Source organism: Periplaneta americana, chromosome 9 (genome assembly GCF_040183065.1).
Source record: "Periplaneta americana isolate PAMFEO1 chromosome 9, P.americana_PAMFEO1_priV1, whole genome shotgun sequence".
In the NCBI taxonomy this organism is placed as follows: Eukaryota; Metazoa; Arthropoda; class Insecta; order Blattodea; family Blattidae; genus Periplaneta; species Periplaneta americana.
In genome coordinates this window covers 106,746,745-106,771,620 of record NC_091125.1, presented here as the reverse complement: position 1 = coordinate 106,771,620, position 24,876 = coordinate 106,746,745, and the positions used below count along the sequence as shown (strand labels likewise).

The following is a 24,876-nucleotide window of genomic DNA, read 5'->3' as shown; positions in this document are numbered from 1 at the left end:
TAAGTTGAACAGAAGGGGACCTAATGTTTCCGCTTCCTGCAGTACAAATATTGCCCGTGTTGTCTTACGTTATCTGTTCACATCCCTTCCTCCTCAGTCCGCTCTCGTCTTCTCCTGAGTCACCGACAGTAGATTTGAGGGAGGTGGGATTTGGTGGTAGGGATTAATCTTGCTCAGGATAGGGATCGATGTCGAGCTTATGTGAGGGCGGCAACGAATCTCATAGTTCCTTAAAAGCCATTTTTAAGTAAGTAAGGTTACTCTTTTTATATCAAATTGCAGTACACTTCTTAGCATGCTATTAATAAAGACAAACTATAAAATTAAAGAAAAAAGAGAGCTGCTCTGTAAGGATCAAGTGTCTTTTAACAAACTATTGTTTTTGCATGTTTTAAGAAAGCAGTCAATGGGCAGACTGCAGTTACAACACTAATTTTCGACGACTTGATTTTTCCTGGCCTTGTGTTCATCCACATCGATAAGCTTCAAAACTTCATAAAATGAGGCATAATGTGGAGGTAACCATCTCGTATATTCTAATATGTCTTTCAGTTTAGCTTACAATTCTTCTACCTTGATATTTTCTTCTCATGATGGCAATGACAACTGATATCGGCTCTTTGGTCATTCATTAACTTCCATTACCTATACGAGTACAGAACTGCAGTGATGATGTGTGGTGTCACCTAAGTAAGTGGGAATTATTATTACTGAATAACAGTATCCATGCCTGTCGCATTTTTACAAGCCATCCATCCTGACAGCCTGTTCTCTTGATTTCGTCGCTTACCAAGTTTTACATGAAAAGAACAGAATTTTCACAAAATCCAAGGCGTCGTACTTCATCTGCTGGTGCGAATTTTAACTGTTCTATCTTATGAATGCAACGTCTATGGATATTGGAGACATCTAATGGCTATAACTTAAAAATAATTAAAATATCACTTACCATATTTTACTTCCGAACCTTTCAAATGTAAACGAAACTAATAAGACTTAACCTTCTGAATGGTTCTAACACTTTACTCATGAGACACAATCAAAAGTTACGAAAATAATCTGAGAATAAGGCGGAAGTCATCCAATAAAATGTCAAAAATTTCATACTAATAATGACTAACAATCCAATGAAGTGCTAACTAATAGGGCAAAACTCTGTAGGCCTATATCGGAGGTAAAGTGTACTATGTCCATTTTTTTTTTTTACAAAATTGAGGTATTTGCGTATTTATATTTAATTTTTTGCTTTATTTCAGTGGTGCAAAGCACTAATTTCTACGCGTAACAATAAGCGAATTAGCCTGTTGGAAAGGGTATTGTGTACCATAAGGTACCGTGTTAAACAGCACTTTCATTTAGCCTTCCCATAAAATTCAGTATTTGTGACATAGTGTCCTTTACCTCCGACATACAGATTACTACTACCTCATAGCATTTTCTCTTATCCCACTGAGGTTTTGCTCAACGTGAGTGGATACTCGCAATATATCTACAATTTCGCGCATAGGTACAAGGCGGATGATAATTCGAAGCAGACTACAGTAGCGCAAATGTCAGTGAAGTTGACCTAATGAACACTGGTACTGTACAGGTAGGCCTATATCCAGGGCCAGGATAGTCGGTAAAAATTTGTCAAATGTTTTCGTAAAAAATAAATGAAATATCGCACTTATGGTTAAAAATATGACAATAATTTCGTGAACATTTCTAGGTCTTTTTTCTCACCATCCCTATTTTGTATTGATACGTGTGCTGAAGCGGTTTAAGTACAGTAGTGGCAAAAAACCGGACCGACTCTTGTAGCTGATTTCAGAGCCTTGTTCACTCCATAGCACGATAGACTGGTAACTAAGACTTTCGTGTTTCGAATCCTGCCTGGGAAGAAAACTTTTTTTTTTTGTTCCTTATTCAAATTTATTCCCAATACTTTTCGATTGTAGCGATATTTTACTACTTAATTAACTTATTATTCCCAGAACATGAATTTTACCAGCAATCGAAAAGTATTGGGAATAAATTTGAATGAGAAACACAAAAAAGTTTCCTTCCCAGGCAGGATTCGAACCACGAAAGTCTTAGTTACTACTCTATCGTGCTCTGGAGTGAACAAGGCTCTGAAATCAGCTACAAGGGTCGGTCCGGTTTTTTTGCCACTGCTGTACATATTATCCCGGATCGCTATAGCAGTATAGCTGTTTCCACGGTTGTTTTCACGATTCCTTGCGGGACATTTATCATCTTTGGCGGGAGGAATGGTGACAGCGACTGGAGACATCGGAGGAAGGCTCAATACGAGAGGTGACTGGCTAATAACTGATGCTTGGGAGTATGTATTAATGGCCGCCAAGAGATTCACATGTTTTTATACTGTTCTAAAGTTTCGGCGCTAATATATTGTAGTATGTAGGCGCCACGGTAGTCTAGTGGCTAGAGCGCTGAATTTATAAACATATGGACCCAGGTTCGATCCCTGGCGTACCACCGATTTATAACTTTTGTTGGACAAGCCCGTGGTCCAGGTAACACAGGGATTTTCTCCGGGAGCTCCGGTTCCCCTGCGGCATTCCAACAAATGTCCATTATCATCCCGTCTCATCGCGGGTGTAGCGCAGACCAGTCTCCTATGGCGCACCTGGGCAACGAATTTGACGGTAAATTTGTCTACAAAACTAGCTTCATATTCCTTTCCGTAAATTACCTTGGTATCGATGTCATTGCCTTCATCATGTCGTCTGTTGAATGCAAGGGATTGATCGATGAAGAGGGACTCGTACATGGGCAATGTGAACAGAACCTCTGTTGCCATCAGACGGTCGACTTTGGGCATCCAGATGTGTAGGGCGATCCAAGTCTGCGATAGCAACCACAGTAGCCATATCCACGAGTACTATAAGCAAAGAAAAGTAGAGTTTTAGTATTTGGTCTTTTAAGCTAAACCTCAGTAATGCAACTTGTATTGTCCAATCAGAGCTATTGTTCTAGAGCAGTGTATCTCAACATTTAGCCCCTGGACTACCGATGATTGTTGGCAACATCAGTCTGTCCGCGGATTGATGATTTTTTTGTTCAGTTCTGCAATATCCTCTAAATATTTTGTTCCTTCTATTAACAATCAGCAGACTCTTGTCACATGGTGGGCCTCCCTGACTGTGTGGTCTTGGTCCATGTCGGGATTCGAACAACGAAGCGCTTGACTGAAAGCACACGAGCTATGAATCACGGCGACGGACCAATTACGATAAATAGAAAAAGAAACTAATTAATTATTTAATAAGAAAAATTAATAAACGAAGTATTTTATAATGAGGAATACGCACTATAATATTTTTATTCCTTAAATACACAGATTGTAGTCCGCCACTGTGGCTGTGTGGATAGTGTCTTCGCTCCCCAACCAAGCGGTTCGTTGTTCGAATCTCGTTGTACGAAGAGATTTGTCTTCTATCCATGGGGTTGGATGTTTGTCCCTTGCCATGTGCTGTCCTGTGTTGTCTTAGCGATGGTCCTGTGCCGTACTGACTAGACGACCGCTATGTATGCCTGTCAACTTGCCTATTGGTTCATAACTACATACCCTCCCCTACGCCGCACTGGATTGTAAGTCTGTAGGAAAGGAAGAGGTTAAACAGTAGAAAGAAGGAAAGAAAGAAAGAAAGAAAGAAAGAAAGAAAGAAAGAAAGAAAGAAAGAAAGAAAGAAAGAGAGGAAGGGGGAGAGAAAGAGAGGAAGTAAGGAAGTGAGGGAGAGAGGGAGGGAAGATGAGAGAGAGAGGAAGAGAGAAATGGAGAACTGGAGAAAGAAAGGAAGAAATTTAGAAGTGAAGGAAGAAACGGAGAAGAAAATGCAGAAATGGAAATATTGAGAAGAAAAGGAGTAAATGGGGAAGGAAAGAAAGAAATGGAGAAAGAAAGGAAAAAATGGAGAAATGGAGAAAGAAAGGAAAAATTGGAGGAAGGAAGTGAGAATTAAAGAAATGGAGAAAAAAGAAGAAATGGAGAAAGAAAGAAAAGAGAAAGATAACATATTATAAATAATTAATTATGTGAAAAAGGCATAGGCCTATATAGTATAATATTACATTTTTAATATTGAAAATATGTATTTTATTTATTATTCTGTGAGGCATCTGAAAAATATGCGACGCTGTAGCATGGAAACAGAAATGTAAGATTAACTTTCTGGCTCATGGTTTTCCACACGCTTCGTCTCGCCTGGAAGGTTTCCACGCGGTTTTCTCCCTCATGTGGTAGCTATTAGCTTACGTCTATTTTCGACTTTTCCCCTTCAAAATTCTCGTAATTTTCTTCAACGAAAGGGTAAAAAACGGAGTGAGACAAGTGGCCAACAGGCTTTGAGCTCCCATAAATTCTTTCTCACGGTTCTAAATTTTCTTTGCGAGGACCACATAATCGCATACATTTTAATTTTTTTCCTCTTATTTCCCCTTCTTTGATTGCAACATTGCTTCATTCCACACAGTCCGTCTCGTTCCATTAGCTAATTTTTGGATACGATGTACTCATCCTGACTGTAGCAGTACTTATTAATTCCTAAATCCATCCATACCTAACCTAATATCACATACCAAGGAATTTCATAAATCTCCATAATTCTTTGCTTTGATTTTTTAAAAGTTGGTTATGAACAACGCTATATCTACGTCTCAGTTATTTAGCGTCGATGGGATTGGTGATAGCGAGATGAAGCCGAGGATTCTCTATAGATTACCTGACATTCTCCTTACGGTTGGGAAAACCTCGAAAAAACACCCAATCAGGTAATCAGTCGAAGCGGGAATCGAATCTACACCCGAGCGAAACTTCGGATCGGCAGACAAGCGCCTCAGCCGACTGAACTACGCCGGTGACTCCTTTGGTTTCAAAATTATTATTATTATTATTATTATTATTATTATTATTATTATTATTATTATCATCGTAATCATCATCATCATCATCATCATCATCATCAATTTTACCATATTGTAATTATGCTTTGTGCTGAACTGTTATTGGCCTCTGGCTGTTGTACAGCACAATAAATAAATAAATAAATAAATAAATAATTAAATAAATAAATAAATAAATAAGTAAATACATAAGTAAATAAGTAAATCAGTAAATAAATAAATAAATAAACAAGTAAATAAATAAATAAATAAATAAATTATTATATTTCTTAATTAAGAAGTCTATATGAAGTTACTGTATGTTACAAACAAGCATTTATGTTAAATGAGTAAAAAATCTTTGTAATAGCTATTCAATATCAATTTTACTTCTCCTTATATAGGCCTACCCATAAAAATCTTTTAAAATAACCTCTTTTGATAGATGGTCCACGGAAGGAATCCTCCTTGAAATTTGTGTTGTTGATAATGATTATGATGTTGATTATTGCTATTATTATTAATTTATGCAAATATGTAGAAGATAAACATCTTCTTAAGTAGACATTCATACCTCTTTGACAAGAAAGTCGTCCAGAAGATAGTAATCAGGTGACCTGAAGAACAGGTAATCAGGGATGGAGCCTTTGAAGTAGCAAGGGTCCCCGTTCCTCAGTCCGCAGAGAGTAATGAGCAAGGTGATGAGGATGGGAACTGTGATGCTGACTGGAAGGGCATAGCCGATTCCCTGAATGAGTATCCTGCAAGCAAACTTACCTGAAATAAAAACGAAACAATGTCACTTGAGGAGTCTTAAACTGTACCGAAAGTAGAATAAGATAAATGCACATACGTATTGTAGATACCATGCACAAGTTAACCAGTATAATACCAAGCGCTTATTTAGAGTTCATTAAAATTACAAGCCCGAAAATGTAGCTTATGAAATATTTTTACAGCAACGAGTGTTTCTGTACGATATACAGTGGACTCTTTGTAATTCGAACTTGAATATTTCGAACAAATGTTTATTCCTGTTTAAATTCCTATTGAAGCCAATGTTAAAAATTCATACGCAATTTGAATTTTCTAATAATTTATTTGGATAATTGGAAGGCAAAATTTCATTAATTCAAAAAGGATATACGTACCTACGTAAATGTTCCTGAATTTTAATGTCTGGAAAATTTATTGTATTATTGCAATGAGAAATTTCAACAACTTCTAGTGACGGACAGAAAGCAAACAGATAATACTACTCGGTATCTGTTATCGGGTGCGACATGTCACCAGCTGGCAAGGTCAAGCTACGATTGAGTATCTCGCCTGCTCAGCAGTATTCAATCAAATTTTAATGTCATGTTTTTTCCGACAAGTTCTAGCAAGTATAATAATGTCTGATTAAATAGATTTTCCGCCAAAGAAACTTGTCATACAAAGATAATGAGTTAACAAACCATTACAATATTTATTATGATTTAGACTAGACTAACATTTTCGACCTGACATAGGTCATCTTCAGTTCAAGTAAGATACACAAAGATGTTTGAACACAAATCGTATAGGTAGAACTTTACCGTGTTATAATGGGATCTTACATTTATGTTAATGTTAAAAGCTAAAAATAATGGTTGAAATAAAATTATTAAAATTGTGGCATAATTAACATACCGTCGTTGTTCCTGCAATAACTCATATGTGCAAAATATAAAATTTTTCAGTAGGAAGAAAAAACACATTAATTCATCCTATGGCAGCCGTACATAGGAGACTGTGAATTCTTACATGTTCGAAACAAAGAAATATAGTTACATATAGGAGATTTTATTATTTTCAGTGAATTTAAGTTATTAAATAGAGCAGAAATTCGAAGATCGATAATGTCGCATAGAAGTTATTGCAGGAACAACGACGATATGATTGAAACGTCATCTTATGACATGGGTTGATTTCATATGAAGATTCAAGATATTCTATTTGAATTATGTGAACAAGTTATACAGGGTGGAAGTGAAATAACCCTGTAGATTTTCAGAGCGAATAGCTCATGTTATATGTAACAAAAAACTGGAATACCATATTGGTGGAAAGTTCATAGTTTTCTCAGAGAAAAATGTTTTTTCCCAAATGTTTAACACCCTCTTATTCGGTAACTATTGCGGCTAGGATCGTGAATTTTGTCCATATCGATAAAAATCTAATAAAGAAATATATTTTATCCCTCTGGCGTAACTCAATAGCGTTAACAGCTTTCGTGTAAATTTAATTTAAAAACCACTAATTTCAAGCCTCTGAACGCTGCGGACAGATTGCAACCTGGTGGCGAGAGAGGGAGACTCGTGTACAGATACAGACCTGAGTTCGTTGACCTCTTACATCTTTATTACTAGAAGAAAGATTACTGTGTTAGTGGCCATGTTGCTGGACTGCTGAAACTTCCAACTTAATTTTCCAATTAATCGTGCATTTAATTAAAACACGTAATATAAGGTTTTCTATTCCTTTAAGTGTACCTTATTGCCCCTTTCAATCTGCAGGGTTACTTCACTTCCATCTTGTATTTGGTATTATGCAGTAATACGTAAATTGTGCACTGGCAACTCCGATGATTCTAGTGAATAGGCATCTGAAGTAATAATAATAAGTAAATAGATATGAAAATCTATAGGATTTTGAATTTAAATGTTACGTATGATGTATTCATTGTACTTACTATAGACGAAAATGGTTGTGGATCGTAATGCTGCGCCTGTTAACTAGTACATCGGAGTTTTATATCAAAATTAGCGTGCAAGTGAAGGGGAGGGAGAATTGGTCACTGGACTGACGGCTGCTAACGAAGTCGCTCCAGATCAGGAGTATAGTTCGGATCCGCTTGTTTAATACCCTAAGGGTGAAACTTAACCATTTTTCCAATATTACTACGTATGCTAGTGGATTATAGTGATTTTCTAGATGTCAGGTTGAATTTTCTTTTACCAACTTTATTTCGAATTTCGAGTACTGATAAATACGACAATTGGCAGTTATTTTCTAACTGTTGTGTTGGCAGCAATAATTTTGGTTTGCAATAAAGGCAACTGATGAAATGGAAGTACCTAACTAAACTTGTGAATTTCGTACTAATCATTTTTCGTGATCAAACAAAATACAATCTTAGGTTAGGTCTCGTGAATCGTAAACTGTTCAGTCAAAGCAATGAATCTGACGTTATCAGACAAAATAAATTTTAATATTATCGTAGATCATAATGATCTACTAATTACCAACATAATGTGCGAGAGGTTCAGGAGGAAAATATTCTCTCACAAAAATTATTCAAGCATTTAGAAAACACCTACCAACATACAGATGAGATGTGGTGAATAAGTAAAAATTGTTATTGTTAATAAAATAATAATAATAATAATAATAATAATTATTATTATTATTATTATTATTATTTATTTATTTATGTATTTATTTATTTATTTACTGATATTTATGTGCTGGACAATAGCCATTGGCCAATGAAAGTCCAGCAAAGTGATACAATTAATACATTAAAATGAATAACTATGGTACAAATTAAATAATTGAGTTAACAACAGAATGAAGAACACAGATTACAATAAAAGATTCATTTACAATAATTAATACTTTAAAATTTAGGAAAAGGAGTTGATTATTAAAAAGTATTACTAATTTGTGTATTGGATTATGAAAATAATATCAGCAAAGACATTGCCATATTCTAATACTTCAATACATTGAATGGATTGAAATCGACTATACGTAAGTTAGCATTTTTAATACATCTGGAGACCGGCGAGGAAGATTTTAGAATTTCTAAAATAGAAGAGTTTGTATTCATAGGAATACGAAGGCTGACACTGTTTAAGAAAGAATGACAATTAATGTCACCTTTAAGGAATTTACATAAGAATAAGTTATCGAGATCATGACGTCTAGCATACAAGCTTCGACATTTAAGATGCTCGCAATTTTTATCACAGTTATACCCAGATTTATTAGGCAGAAATCTGTACGAACATAATGAAATAAATTTCCTTTGAATATTTTCAAGTTTTACCGAATCAGTACTAGTAATAGAGTCCGAACTACAGATGCATATTCGAGTTTCGATCTCACTAATGTATAGTGTAGTATTAAAAGAGAGTCAGGTGTTGAAAAAGAATAAGTAATTGACCAAATTATTCCTAACATTCTTATTGCATGGTTACTATTATTATTATTATTATTATTATTATTATTATTATTATTATTATTATTATTATTATTATTATTATTATTATTATTACAGTATGTCATTGCCTTTACCCTCTTTGGTGATATCTAGTATTTGCTGGCAACACTGAAGAATCGCCCAAATTAGAATTTTAGGAACTGCTGTTACGTGGTCCTCACTATAGTAAGAAAGGAAAGATAACTGAAGTCGTTTCCGTGCGAAGGTTAGCTAGAGGGTTAGCGCAATAGACCGTAACAGGTCGCAGTGCTGCCCCCTCCCGTAAATTCAATCGAATTCAAAAGTGCATTATAAATGAAGTACTTACCGGTGATGTAAGCAAAGTATGAGCCTAACACATGTATGAGGAGGACCCACAGCGCAGAATTGTAACTGGCAGGCATTGGTACTCTGTCTTCCAAGGTCAAGGCGTCAAGTGAAGGTATTCTGGAATCGTTGTATGCCTTAACCTGCAGACAATCGCATCGATCTGGTGTGAAGAATATTTTCACCGTGGGTGTGGGTTATGAATGTGCAGACGATTGAAAAGCCATTAGCAATCTTATTTTACCATTGCTTTCAGCTGGAATTATAACAGCGAAAAGTTCACTTATTAATTGTGTAGTTATTTGTTCTGGGTAACGTGTCTACGTTAAATTTTCGTGTGCGATATGGAATAACGAATTACGTCAACAGACAAGAATTAAAAAATTATTTTCTCAATTTAAAGTAAGTACATCCAGAAATTAGAAATCGTTTGGTGGTAAAAATAGATCATTAACATACCACAGCAGTAATAATAACTTAATACATATTATTTTATTACACAATTTTCATTGAAATTAAGGCATTTGTTAGCGGGACGCTAGATTATGAATTTCTCTGTCATGTAAGTCAGTACACTTGTCTAGATATGAACTGGAGTTTTACATCAACGCCAGTTTTTATGTGACTGTTGTCAAAATAATTTTGTTAGATGCGCGAAGGAATTATAATCGGCTGGGGCAAGATCTGAAGTATAAAGAAGATGTCAGCTTTTTCTCACCGAATCCCGAGTGGTGAAAGAGCCAATCAGCAAGTTTCTTCTGACATCATTAAACAAATGGCATTATTTTGGAATATCGGTTGTTTATAGCTTATTTCATTCAATGATTATTAGAGGAGAAAAATTCGCTCCGGCCCCAGGAATCGGACCCGGATCCTTGGTTCTACGTATCAAGTACTCTAACCACAGAGCTACGCCGAAGTTCAATCCACAGCACCGGATCGAATCCCTCTCCTCTAGTATTTTTCCCTTTGTGGCCTGACTCCAAGTTCGACATAATATATGTTCACATATATTAAGTCAACTGCCATTATACAAGAAGCGCACTCAATTGAGTAACTTGGTGGCCAGTATTGCACAATAATATGCACTGTTGGGCGAAGAATCTACGTACGTAAAGATTAATTTTTGGTGCTACAGAATATATCTGTTATGGTAACAATGATTATTAGAGGATTCAGTGCTGTGGATTGAACTTCGGCGTAGCTCAGTGGTTAGAGCACTTGGTACGTAGAACCAAGGATCCGGGTTCGATCCCCGGTGCCGGAGCGAATGTTTTCCTCCAATAATCATTGTTTTATATAGAGAAAAAAATGTCCGCCCCCTCCCCCAACAGTGTTCGTGTCGATTGTCATTTTATGTTGGTGGTTGCCTTGTAACCACAAAAGAAAAAATCAAAGAGCACAGAATAATTGGAATAATATTGCTGTAACTGTACTCTTTGACCAAAATAGTGTGGTAATCGACTAGGCTCACTAGTACTATCGATACCTAGCTCGGCACACTAGCACGCACTATCGAATGCAATAGAGAATCTCAGTTATTCTATTACTTCGTACCTTGTTAACATGTTAACATGTTTCGACACAAGAAAGTTCTTATCATACATATTCCGAAGTGATACAGTGTTAAAAGTTGTGTAATCAAGATGTATATTCTATTACCTTTAGTAATTAAGTAATGACGAAACTATGACGTAGCTGTGTCACAGATGTACTGTTTAATTAGTAGAACGTGATTAACAGTTTAAATTACACAAAACAAATTGGGGAATCCACCAAAATAAAATATGAGCTTGAAGGGTCCGTGACACTCAAAACATTGAGAACCACTGGTCTAAAATATAAGTCCCTGGTCATGCACCATGACGTGCAGTTGGAATTGTCGAAGCTACTTACAATGGTCACGTCGATTTCTCTGTGCGAGAAGCTGGCCGTGAACAAGTCGAAGAGACCTGCTACGGAGTTGAACTCGTAGAAATAGATGGCCAGCATGGTACAGAACAGAACCAGTATTTTCCACAAGGACACGTACATGAAGGTATAGTGTCGCGTGGTGCGCAGTCTCTGCAGGAACTTGGACATTGCTGAAAGAAACAGACACCCGCATGCATGACGCTGTTTGTGTTATACTAGGGGCAGAAGAAATAGGCGGTTATGGCGAACCCCTCATACACTACCCCGAACCTGCCTGGTGTATGGTCCTGTCCCAAATAACTTACTCCTCCATTCACACGTTTTGTGCTATAGGAAAACTTAAAAAAACTAATAACGTGATTTCTAGTAATTACAAATACCTGACTTACTGAATATTGTTGTTTTGTTTAGTCAACTGTCCGAACACAGGTCTGAAATCATAAGTGACAACAATAAGGCATTACTAATGAGGTAACTAAGCCAGGAGATAATGAGTTATTGTGGCCAGTTATCTTTCTCCCGCCATTGCATACATTGCTGAATAGTAACATTATTACACTAATCAGACTTTAGATGATATTATCATTTATAATATTTCGCAAGTTAGCCATTTCACAAATGTAATAATTATTATCATGTAGGCCTAATGTAAACCGAATACGAGGAATCAAATATTCAGCATTACACACAATTAGTATTTTGTTTTTATGTGTTTTCAGACTATTGTATTGAAATAGTAACAACTAAATAATGTTTATACAGTTATCAACTTTGTGAATCATGAGGAAATTAAAAATTAAAGTGCAAAAAAATTAATATATTTTTACTATATGTAGAAAATGCACACGTTATTGTAACATGAATGAGTTTCGTAATAAAAAAATAGCCTACTTGTGTATTAGAAGCACACTTAAGAATGGCTTAGCTTAACAAAACAACACAATAAGTATGACTAAAAACTCCTTCTGCACAGGTTCTCTTAACCGATCGTAGAGAAACACCACACGCCTTGGCAGTGGCTATCTGCGTTGATGATAGGACACTTTTAATGTCGTCACAAACTTTAAGTTCTTTCAAGAAACAACAAACTTGATAAATAACGCCTTTAGTATGACTTCTGATATCAGGGCTTGACTGAGACATGATAGCGATTACTTGGATGATTAGTATTTAAAAATACTGTTTATTAGTTATTATGATAGGCCTATATTTTTTCGAACAAGCTGTAACACAGTAGTATCACAGACGAGCATATGTCAACAACTAGCATTCGAACGCAGCGACAGGAAGGTCTCTTTGTTCAGGTCATAAACGGATAGAGAAAGTGTTGAGTGAGTAGTTTCCGCACAAGACCAAAAACCCGCCTATTTCTTCTGCCTTTACTTTAGAAGCCATTTAAAAACATAAGTACTTAAATATATAATGAAACTTTCACTTCAACAGCAAAGTTCCAGCTCTTAGAGGATGAAATTCAGAAGTAGTCAACAGTGAGTTGAATGGGTATTACTGAACAAATAAATTATCGCATTTATGGAGGTAGACCTACAATACATGTTGTAAACGATATTAACCATCACATTTATGGAAGTGGTACAGCACAGCCCACTGAAATACAAACACGTTTGATACCGGTTGATTCACAAAAGGTTGTGCTCAAACTGGAAGAGTTTTAGAGAGGTCGAAATATAAAATGTTGTCAGTATGAATTTGTGGTTTTAAAAGTAATCCGCAGTCAGTACAAGTTTGTAATATCAGGACCTACACTGCGGATGTAATCATACTTTGCACCTAACTTCCTACCACAACACCTGAATGGGAAAATTTACAACAATTTTTTTGCAACAAGTTGCTCCAGAGCTGGAGAAAACGTGCCACTTATGCGCCAGCTCACCGGGCTGAAGCCCCCCCCCATTTTTTTTCAATAGATATTTAGTAATTTTATTATATTTAAATCTTGAAGAAATAATCTACTATAGGCGTTGCGAATATGATACTGAAAAAAAATGTATAGGTGTGTACAGATAATTGAAAATTAATAATATTTAGACTAACAAATACTTTATATTTCTGCTGACATGTTGTTTTAAATTGACTGATTTTCAAATAAATTATGATGCTACCGTTCTCAACGCAATAACTGGATTTATTTAGGGTCGGCGTCTGTTCATTCATCCTGCAACGATGGAGAATGAATTTTGCTTTATAGTAACTTTCAGGAGTCTACAATGGTTTTAAAGTTCATAGTATTAAAAATAATAGTTATTATCTCCTAATGTGTTGCATGTAAGTAATTGGCAAATTTGTCAAGTGATGTTCCCGAAACTTGTCCCCTCCATCTTAAATTTCTGGCTACGCCACTGGATGTGGATGTAGCAGAACGGTACACGTTACTCTTGCTGTACGATAATCCCTAAATCTGACATATCCCGGACCTTCGATCCAAAAAAGAAGTCCGATTGAATGGCCATCCAGTTCCTCAGCCAGCAGAAGATAAGTTCAGTAGTTACTTCAGATTTATTAAATTGAGAAAAAAATGTGTTGAGTTTAATAGAAAAATACATACAAACAAAAGGCGTTATTTCACCACAAGAAAACCTGTCACTCATGTTGAGGTAGTTTTTATATTATTATACCAATATTAGTAATTATGTCACAAAAATCGTCGTAATAAAAATTTTTCTTCATTTTGTGTAATACAGTATTTTGTGATATTTTAGATATTTTACGCTACAAAACACTCGCTGCGTAAGACCGTCGTGAGACACTAGTGGTCCGAAAGCGGTCTCATATACTGTTGTGGGATTTAATCGATTAATCTAATGGATTAATTGATCAATATCTGTTGTAAGATTAATCGATCAAAATATTTAATTGAGTCGATTAAAATTAATCGGTTGTAGTTGATATTAATTATTATTTTGTTAATACAAACTCATACTAAAAATTCAGGCATATTTCTCTCTCGAAAATTGCTTACTTAAAAGCACAAAGGTACTGTTAGTCGCGTTGGGAAAATCTTTGCACAAACACTTCAGAAAGAGATGAAGATATGAGGACAGTCCTGAGTTTGTATATGAAGATTGTGTGTTTAGTCTGATAAAGAAAAAAATCAGTTTTCTGTGATTTGGGAAAAATGTAAACTCCATTATGTCATGTGAGATTGAGAGGTAAACCTGGTGAAACGTTTCGATTTAAATTGAACGATCGTGGAGAAGTGCTTGACAGAAAAAAAGTTTTTTTCGTGTTTAGTGATGCAGGAAACATTGTTACTAAACGTAGAGCGGCACTTAATTCGGAGCATGTGAATGTACTCACATGTTTAAAATCATGGATGAAGCAGTATTAACTAGGTGAGTCTTCATACTTTTTGTTATTTATGTTTGTCTCAAAAATTCCCGGAGAAATTGACACAATAAATTATAAGCCTCATAATAAATATGTTAATAAGTAATTAAAATAGTTGTTTCGTAATATAACAATGCAATATATACAGATGTCCACACCTGTGGAGTAACGGTCGGCGCGTCTGGCCGCGAAACCAGGTGGCCCGGGTTCGATTCCCGGTCGGGGCAAGTTACCTGGTTGAGGTTTTTTACGGGGTTTTCCCTCAACCCAATATGAGCAAATGCTGGGTAACTTTCGGTGCTGGACCCCGGACTCATTTCACCGGCATTATCACCTTCATCTCATTCAGACTCTAAATAATCAAAGATGTTGATGAAGCGTCGTAAAATAACCTACTAAATAATATATACAGATATAGGCCTACAACATTTAATACTTATGCTTATCACCGAACACAAGTTAAATTTAACAATAATTGTGTATTACAGTATATTAAAACATTTTTACAACTCGACCAAAACTCGATTAATATATAGATTAATCGATTAAATTCAAATAGTTAATCGATTCAATATTTTGATCGATAAGAACACTAGTCTCATAAGCTTTGTCTGAGCTCTCTGTCTCGGCCGCTTCTCTGTGTCGCATAAACCCAAATGGTACCTTAATAGAGGAGTGCGGTGATGATTTAACAGGCTAACGAAATTTGGAGATAGCACAATGGACTTATAGGACTACAGTCCGCATTTCACGAGAAGATCCGAGCAAGGAATGCGAGTTTTTCCCCCACTCTTATAACCTATCCCCGACTCGGAACCGGCCGTCCATTGACTGAGCCTGCTTATACCAGCCGGCCAATGACATCACTCCCATCCACCTGCTCCTTCAAGAACGCTGAGTTACTGTTTACTCTCTCCTCTTACCCCGCAAGGACATTACTCCCCTCGCAGGGATTGGGATTGCTCCTCCCTCCGCCCTTAATCATACCATATCTCTTTCATAGGAATGAGGCTGGTGGGACGCTTAATGAATTCCAGGAATATTACAGAAAAAACAATATTGCTAACCTCTTCACAACCGAATTAGGCCATTGACTTGTTTGTGTAATTCGTGAGGACGTTGATGATAATGATGACCAGGCTTCGAGACTTTGGACCCGATAAAATAAGTTTACTGTGCATGAACTATAGGTTGTTGACTCGCTGCAGGTAGTGAAAGGTAGAGATGTGTTGAGGTAACAACGTTGCTGTTTAGAGTAGAGTACGGTAGTATGGGGAAACACACACATATGTAGATTCTGAAAGTAAATATACACTACACAATGAAAGTGCCAAGAGAATATGAAAAGCATTTATTCTGTATTTTATAAGCATTTGTGTTTAATTGTACACAGTGTTAATGGTGGAAATAAACATGTAGCAATTTTAATTTCTTCATTTATCCTATTGGTCGTCTTTAGGAAGTGCAGTTACAGTACCGAATTGCAATGTACCACAAGATACATATTCAGTGTCTCAAACGTAAATCTTTTCCGGTTATCTGCCAAACACAGTTTGTACTTGAAAAGCTGCGCTCTATGTCACATGACGTGATAAGAGCAAAACTTAAAAACCTAACATCATTGCAGTCTCTGAAAGACAGTCCTTTATTCTCGGGTGACTCTATGTCCACTAATTTGCTGTTTATATTACACAATGTTCCATATCCGTTATTTTTACATAAAATTGATTTCCACTTCTGTTTTACATATTCAATAACCTGTGTACTTGGTGTCTCATTAATTCTCTGTGTCATTTCCTCAATTAATTTTCAGGACTTCCGGCATCTCTTGCTCTGACTTTTCTCACCGTGTAATAGTTTCAGGAACCGTTTGAAAATAGGTTTGTATGAAAACCAAATTATTCGTCAGAACCTTCAAATCCAGAGCGTTTTCCTTTGCGTATTTGTTGGCATTCATTCTACAGTCCCCTACCCACTGTATGCTTTACCACTATACTCAGTACGCCGTTATCCAGATTTCCCACTGAACTGCTCTATTGGGTCCGAAGTCTCGAAGCCTGATGATGATAATTTGAGCTTAAAATCGTCTATAATAACTGTGACAAAATTTACCTGAGTCCTTGGTCGTTACGAAGAAATTTTCCCACCAACCGACAGAGATGAAAGCTATAGCGACGGGCAGGGTCCAGATCTCGTAGGATTCATCCATCTTTAGCAGTGGCCACACAACAAAGGCAGTGACTTGTGCTGCAAGTGCAACGCCATTGATCGCCAGTTTAGCGTAGTACATGGCACACTCTGACGCTTCATTTCCGCCAGTTTTCCCAACTTCTTGAGGAAACAAGCCTGAAACATAAAATCATGTCTGATATGTATTTCTTTACATACTATATTATGCTATTTTCAGACTCAATATTCAATCCAAAATACATTTTTAAACCATCACCGACTCCCAGTTAGCATTAGCCGCTTCTACAATAATAATAATAATAATAATAATAATAATAATAATAATAATAATAATAATAATAATAATAATTTATTTATTTATTTAATCTGGCTGAGCTAAGGTCAGTAGGCCTTCTCTTCCGCCCAGCCAGACTCTAATTCTAATTGAATACAATTGCTTACACAGTTATTACATTAATATCTAGACCATAAAAAAAACATGAAAGTAAATAATGAAAGTTGGATAAGTAATGTTAGTGTGACAATAATAAACATTGGTAAGAAATAGTTATAATAATAATAGTAATAATAGTAATAATAATAATAATAACAATAATAAACCAGAGCTAGAGAATATATCGTCGTTGTTCCTGCAAAAACTCCTATGCGATATATTTATCGATTTTCATATTTTTGTTCTATTAAATAACTTAAATAGTGATACAACAAATAATAATATCTCGTATGTAATTATATTTCATTTTTTCGAAAATGTAAGAATTCTCAATCCCCTATGTACGGCTGCCATAGGATGAATAAATGTATTTTTTCCTCCTACTGAAAAATTGTAGGCCTATATTTTGCACATAGGATTTATTGCAGGAACAATGACGATATGTATATGTGTGTATGTGCGCATGCGTGCGTGGTCGTTTTCCAATTTACAGACCACCGCACGCTTCCCAGGAAAGATTTTCTGTTAATTTCCACTTGACAATGAGATTTATCTGTTCCTGTAGACATTGGACGTATTTCTATCTTTTCTAGATTAAGAAATCAAGTTCTAATTTCAAGTTTTTAAAAAACTTGGAATATTCACAGATTTTACTCATGTTATCAAATGATGGCAGATCTATAAAGTGGTGTAATGACACTCTTTCTGTCGCTCTCGCTCCTAACATTTTCTTTGAAATCACTCAATAGGACCACTACAAAATTGTACTTTATCTTTATCATTATTATTATTATTATTATTATTATTATTATTATTATTATTATTATTATTATTATTATTAGCGCGAGTAGCGCGAATCCTAGAGCTAGCGCTACGTCCATTTGAGACAACTATTGCTTTGTGTTGCAGCTAGGCGCACTTCCAAACCCACACCAGCTGCATAAGCTAAGGTTTGCTGAGTATCCAGGTTTCTAGCAGGTAACCCCCTCCGTCTGTAACCTATATGAGCCCCCCTCACGCGTCACCAGCCTGCGATCAGGGAATGCTGTGAAATGATGATGGAGTGGCAATCCAACGGAATGATATTGACTGTTAACATAGGGAAACAGGAGTGTCCAGAGAAAACCTCCAACTGTTTTCTTGTCCGCCACAATTATCACAATGAAAAATTCCAGCTCTGACTGGAACCCGAACCTGAATGGCCTGCGTTAAAGGCTGATGGCCTAGATCATGGAACCAGCGAAAGAGAGGAAAATGAGAGAAGAAACTTCAAAGGCACGCGACAACGCGTCCTTGCAAGGGAATTCGGTATTGAGCTGAATATAATGAGCTTCAAGCCTGTTTACCACTTGTCTCACTCCAGGTTTCGCTGCTCCACTGAAGGGACTCTAGAAAATTTTGAAGGGGAAAAAGCCGAAAATATTACTTATGCACTTATTGTGTCCTTAAGGAATACGATTCGGATTATAAAGTGCTCTGTAACACCAGGAAAGAAATAAAAAATAAAACGGAAATATCTAACTCTTTTTGACCTCACACCATGTAAACCATTCAGTGGTTTTGAACTGGACGTTTTTAACGTTACGCCGGTGTACCGTATTTCACTGTCAACGTGTGGTGGTCAGTGGCGGCTGATTGACCGAGGCAAGTGAGGCCGGGCCTCAGTCACTTGGCTTAACTGGAATCAAATTTTGTGTTTTTATATAATGTATTAGTTATTTGACTGAAGCATATATCGCTGTAGAAGCATTTGAAAACTTTGTGATGTAGATAGACCTGTTTTGCAGTAAAATTTGTTCCTGAGGTCAGGATCGCTCGTGCCGGATCTGGCTTGTGATGTATATAGACCTGTTTTGCAGTAAAATTTGTTCCTGAGGCCAGGATCGCTCGTGCCGGGTCTGCTTCTGCATTTCGTGTGTCTTCGCAGGCTTCTGAGGTTGCGCTTGAAACGTTGTAGCTGAGGCTCAATTCGTCTGGCCTCGTGGCCTCGTGGCCTGGTCAGGTTTCACTCCTCCCATCCATGGGCCGGCCTCAAGGGTAGAGTGGTGTGGGAATAGGAATGGTGACTTGTCTTCCTAAATAGGCCATGAATAACAAAAATTCCAGCTCTTTGGCACGCAGAGACCCACACTATTCTCTCTCCTTATGTCTTAGTTTATGACTTCAGCGAGGGTGTTGTACTATTGTACTTCGTAGTACAGTAGTGAATCTGGGCCAATGTTGTTATGTATTTCGGGAAAATATAAACAGAAACAAATGCGAGAAATAATGCTGGTATAGTTAATTCATTGTTAGAGTGTCCTTTTCTGAGAAATAATATTTAAAGAAAGGAAGTTTTAAATAAAGAAAGAGCCTACCGGAATACCTACGACATCGCGCACAATTTTTCTGACAGATAATCTTAAAACGCGAGTTTCTATTGCATCCTGGTATGGGCAACATAACTGGTTAAGTGGTAATGTGGTGCAAAATAAACTTCTCTGTTGGCCCTGTTTGTTGCTGTGAAAGGAAAAAAATAAAAAGAAAAGAAAGAAAGGGAAATTTCAACACATAATATGGGTTGCTTCGTCACACTGAAACAATTCACTGAAACTCGCAGCATAACAGCTTATTTGGTGAGTGAAATTATTATTTTTCATTAATAGTAATAATAATATAGTAATAATGGTATTAATAATAATATAATAATAATTAATATCATAAATAAACATTTCCTATCGGAGGCACTTAAACTACCCAGTTGCATCTCGCCTCACCGAGGATTTCGATCACCGGCCGCTACTGGTGGTGGTGATTGTGCTGTGGTACGTCTTGCGCAAGAGTTCTTCAAGGGACTATAATATATTTTGCCGATGTCTGGCATGAATGAATAAGAATCTTACTGAGCAATGCAGGCACGAAGCAAAGGCAGTTGGTAATCATGGCTCCCTTGACGACGTCCACTTTAGGAAGTACCATGAACACGAGAAGTCCAGTGCCGATGGCGCGCAGGGTCTCGGCCCCAATGACGGCCAAGAACTCCCAGAAAGTCGGCTTCGGTGAATTCTTGAAGAAGCAGATTCGGATGGACCGCACGAAGGACATCAGCTCGGGCACTGCGTAGGCGAAGAACAGACACCACACCCATCCCACGCGTTCCACTTCCGGCAGCGTCACTACGAATTGCCTCTGCTTCGCTGCAACAGCAATAATAATAATAATAATAATAATAATAATAATAATAATAATAATAATAAACTTTATGTTGGGAGGCGTTTTCTAAATGGTTTAATAATTTGTGATTGACAATGGCAGTAGCAGTACTAAGTTCTGTGCGGAAGTCAGATTGATAAGGATACAGAAAATTGTGCTCGTTCAGATAATTAGAAACCTGCTTGTGAATTATTTGTTCCAGTACCTTCAAAAGGGCAGATAAAATGCTGATAGGACGGTAATCGCGAGGTACTGATGTGGTTTTGACTTTAGGCTTTTTTCAAAATATTGTGAAAAGTTGCAGTCATAATAGAGGCGTTAAAATGTGTATCAGTGTAGGTAATAATATATGTAAGATTTTGTTTATTAGAATAGCCTAATGCTAATGATATCTATATCAGTCATTAATTTTTTGTTTTGTTTTTTTTTATCGGAAAGTAACCTGTGGAGTAAAGGCTAGCGCATCTAGCCGCGAAACCAGGTGGCCCGGGTTCGATTCCCGGTCGGGGCAAGTTACCAGGTTGAGGTTTTCTCCGGGGTTTTCCTCAACCCAATATGACAAATGCTGGGTAACTTTCGGTGCTGGACCCCAGGCTCATTTCACCGGCATTATCACATTCATCTCATTCAGACGCTAAATAACCTAAGATGTTGATAAAGCGTCGTAAAATAACCTAATAATAATTTTACCGGAAATTATAATAAAGCTGAATTATAATAGAGAACTCACCACCTTGGTTGCAGTACTGAATGGTCCTTCCTATAGTGAGTTGCGAGGTCATGAAGAGCATGGTTCCCTTGGAGACCACAGCTCCTCCCAGCACGAGTAGGAAACTGAAGACATACGCTAAAATCTTCACGATCTTGAGGGACGTCTGCATGCAGCTCTGGTCTGCCATAGACCCCGTAATGATAACGGGAGGGTTGTTCGTGAAGACGTCCCATTCTTTGGTAGCCTGCACGGGACGACTGTAAACAAGAATCAGTTATTGACATTTACATGATTCTAAAATACGTGATCAGTTTTTCAGCTAATTTCATAATAGGTATGCCTTCTTCATCCATAGTGAGTTCCTTCACAGGCATGTAAGCATTAGGCCTAGAAGTGTACATAATATAGTCAACTCCGGTTGTAGTGAACCTCTGCGAACCAGCATATTTCGTTCACTATAGCCGAGGTTCACTAAAACCGAAGTGTTTTTTTTATACTTCTGACGTTGCTATACATACAGTATGAATGCCCGTTTGGGACGGACCACGTTCAATATCAGTACTAATGTTAGCTGTATCTTCCAATTTAAACACTTTACGCTTTGACATCCTGATGTTCACAGTTCGAAACTTGGCCATGTAGGTAGTAGGCACTGACCGATTTCGCACCTCTTTCCACTAGAGCATACCTGCACAAAAAGCGCTCAACGAGCGCGCGCGCTCCTTCGGAGCGGGAGAGTTGTGTTTACCGCTCGCCGAAACGGAGAGGAAGATACGTCAGAATGACATAGATTTGCTATAGGTAGAGGAGAGGGAAACGACCACTCAGTTATCTAGTGGAGTGCAGAGTGTGGGCCTATTCTCAGTAACTGTTTCATGTTGCTTACCTACTGCTACAGTACAGTATGGAGGAATCTAAAAGACGGAACATAACATTTAACATTTAACGATTCACAGCTCGAACTTATTGATCTTCAATGTGACCTAAGGGCTAAAGATCGTTTGAATAATACTACTAGCCTGATTGAGTTTTACAAGACTAAACATTAGTAATAATATCCACGACTACACAGGCTGGCTGTGAAAATGATTGCTATGTTTGGCTCAACTTTTATATTTGTGAGCAACTGTTTTCTATAATCAACTTTAATAAAGGCAGATATCGAACATCTGTAACTGATGTTTCATTACGATGAGTAGGCTACTGTTCCTTTCAGCTGCCAACAGCATAAAACCTCGTTTTGATGTACTGATAAATAAAAATATAACAAAATGATATTGTACATTTAAGTATATATAGAATTTCTATTATTTCTGTAAAATAGATATTTCTTTATTAATTAATAATAGTACAAGATAGTTTTTCAAACACTGAACGGGAATTCATTTCATAAGCACTCGTAATAGTACTTCCTTTTGTGTACATTTTGTACGAGATCACCCCTTCTTCCAGTCCACCCTTATACAGAGCACAGCTAATATCTGCATTCCGCACATGAGCTGTGAGCCGGCTCGGAGAGCGCAAACCTTGTGCAGGCCTGCACTAGAGATATGCTACTATGTACTCGGCCTTGGAATTTCCCCGGGTTCGCTTCTACAGGGACATCATTCTATTTTTACTAACATTTTTAATATTAACCTGTCTATATCTTTACAGAACCGGAAACACCGCTTGCTCCCCCCTCCAAGACTGGAGTTCGATGATACTGGTGTAAAACACAAATCACTCTACTAGGTATAGGATGGAAGAAAAGTAGTTCATCCATTTACGTAAACTAGGAAATATCGCGATTTTGAGTTTGATAATTTTCATTAGGTTTTTCTTTAATCAAAGTACAGTACTGTATTAAGAATAAGTGTTTTTACTCACGAAGTGAGTTATCCATGCGAACGTATTCATTATGCAGTGTATACTGTCTACAGCACATTAGCGTACAATATAGAGAAAGAAGTTAAATTGAAAAATAATCATAATATGAATATTTAAACACAATTTTGAAAATGGTGGCCGTTCATTTCGATACAGGCTTCAGTTCTTTTGTACATATTATCGCACTATAGACTATTGCATCTAATTCCAATTGCCAGTTTCGTCCTTCGTACTAGTAACTCATGTTGAAATAATTCTGTACCTACTCTACGTACTGTGAATTCAATCTTCACTTCTGCCCGACCCGAAAATATAAAATTACTCAGACATACTATCTACTGTCCGTCCAAGTGGTTATACCGCAGGATTGTAGAAAGGGAGGAAATCACGTGACAGTTAATTACTTAACGAGGCCCTTTTATTTAAGTTAAATTAAACAGCTGTATAATATTACGTAAACGTCCAATTCCTAAGAGAAATTAATGTTTTCAGAAAAGAGCTAAGTCAGCCCAGCTTTTACAGAGGGGCGAGCAGAAGCAGGTGGGGGAAATCGGGATGCGACGTAGGCAAACGGACAGTACCTGTGCGAAAATATGATTCAATATTGAAAGCTCTTTCGTCACTGGAAAACGCGAACATATTTCTGGAACGTACTATACTCAGTAACTCAGTACTGCTTACTATCTGCGGTCTTGGTTCTGTGTGGAATTGGAACTTCCTTAGTAGAAGGGGTGGGAGTGAAGTACATTAAAAAACTCAGGTACAATAAAAATTGAAGTAAAAATAAAATGATGTCCCTGTACAAAGATGCGGGAGGAAGGGTTGAGGACCATTGTACTGTAATCCTTCTTTTATTTATCTTTATCTTTATCTTTATCATTCTACTCCATTTGACAAAAGAAAACACTTTCTCTTCTTATTCTTCTAATAACCTCTTTTAAAGGGATCAGAACTAATCCTTCCTTTCTCCCTCACTGCATACACTATTCTCTTTAACATGTTTCAAGTTGTCCAGGAAGCTGAACAAATCCTTTGTTTTTCAATGCACTTAAGGAGTAGAAGGTTTGAGATTTTGTTCTGAACATATTCTTGGAAGTTTATAGGAGAAAGGGTTTCCTAAATTACCATTTTGGCTATTTTAAAATTACATTTTCTTGGGGAAGTTATAGTTCTAGGTTCACTATAACCGAAGCGAGGGTTCACTATAAACGGAAATATTAATGTACTTTTTAATGTATGTGGGTCGGGACCAACGATTTAGGTTCACTATAACCGAGTTCACTATATCCAGAGCTGACTGTATTACCAAAATTGGTAAACATTATAAAACTTTAGAGAAACTCCAGTTAGAAATAATATTTAAATGTTTTTTAAGTTTGACGATGAATATGATCAGAAATAAACTTCGGTGTTTCACTTATTCTGAAAAATAACATTTCCAATGTTTCGGAACGGTAAATCTTATGCCAGGGCAACAAAGTATCATAGTGGCAACTGACAAAACAATCATATAAGAGGCAAGAGTCTAACCCACGATTGCAGACTTCGTGCGGCGTTAAATCTATGTTCTGGTCATTGTGTAAACATGAAGTTCTAACATAATTTCAAATAGACTAATTAAAATCACGTGGCAAACAAACCTTGAAATTGTGATCGGGTGTGAAACGAACCTTGAAATTGAGTTCGGGACGCATTATGACGTTTTGGATAGAGCCTATTCGCAAACTCTAGCGTGATGCTCTTGAGGATTTTGTCGTTTATAGGAATTTTAGAAGCGAGTAG

The 24,876-nt window shown here is 36.9% G+C and overlaps 1 protein-coding gene across 1 annotated transcript in view; it reads right to left on the bottom strand.

The window, feature by feature from the left end:
* Positions 1-24,876, bottom strand: part of LOC138706367 (chitin synthase chs-2-like) — a 96,245-nt gene that overhangs the window by 53,957 nt on the left and 17,412 nt on the right. The window contains exons 3-9 of the mRNA XM_069835559.1: positions 21,244-21,482; positions 20,204-20,497; positions 16,811-17,044; positions 11,336-11,523; positions 9,441-9,582; positions 5,462-5,664; positions 2,699-2,887 (exon numbers count right to left, since the gene is read on the bottom strand). Of these exons, the coding sequence (XP_069691660.1) occupies positions 2,699-2,887; positions 5,462-5,664; positions 9,441-9,582; positions 11,336-11,523; positions 16,811-17,044; positions 20,204-20,497; positions 21,244-21,482 (1,489 nt within the window). The remainder of the gene's footprint in view (positions 1-2,698; positions 2,888-5,461; positions 5,665-9,440; positions 9,583-11,335; positions 11,524-16,810; positions 17,045-20,203; positions 20,498-21,243; positions 21,483-24,876) is intronic.